Below are 408 nucleotides of genomic sequence, written 5' to 3'. Positions count from 1 at the left end.
TCAGATGTGCCCCCTTCAGGAAGCTCTCTGTTCATCACGGACGATACTCTCAGGCTGGTTTGTCTGGGAGGACTCCGTTTTCCTCGCATTGGAGGCCTAGAGACGATACTTTGGGCCCGTTGCGTTGATTAACCGGATCTTGCAAGACGGGTGGATAGCAGTCTGGCTTCTGCTGTGCCTTCACGTGGATGCTGGACTGTGGGGCGTCCATTTGGCTTGCAAGAAACGGGATAGGTTCTATAACCGCATCCGGGGGTACTGAAAGGACCAGGAACCTGTCAATGTGAGTGCAGATGCTGGCGCGGGTTTGATTACCGAGTGACGCTCTGCATGAACTTGGCACGAAGTACGGCCTGGAAGCTTGAATCGAGGTCACTAGATATCGAATTCCCCTGAAGAATTGCCTTG

General features: G+C 53.4%; 1 protein-coding gene across 1 annotated transcript; it reads right to left on the bottom strand.

The window, feature by feature from the left end:
* Nucleotides 1-49: 49 nt before the first annotated feature.
* KL911_005410 (uncharacterized protein) lies at nucleotides 50-408 on the bottom strand (the record flags this gene model as incomplete). The annotated part of the gene is made up of 1 exon (XM_043200807.1): nucleotides 50-326. A coding segment is annotated over one exon (277 nt), but the record flags the coding sequence as incomplete, so codon positions are not given.

Source organism: Ogataea haglerorum, assembly GCF_019207285.1.
Source record: "Ogataea haglerorum isolate 81-453-3 chromosome Unknown 81-453-3_NODE_640_length_408_cov_273.048338, whole genome shotgun sequence".
Taxonomy (NCBI): domain Eukaryota; kingdom Fungi; phylum Ascomycota; class Pichiomycetes; order Pichiales; family Pichiaceae; genus Ogataea; species Ogataea haglerorum.
Note: the sequence above shows the minus strand (reverse complement) of the source record. Positions and strands in the feature narration are given on the sequence as shown.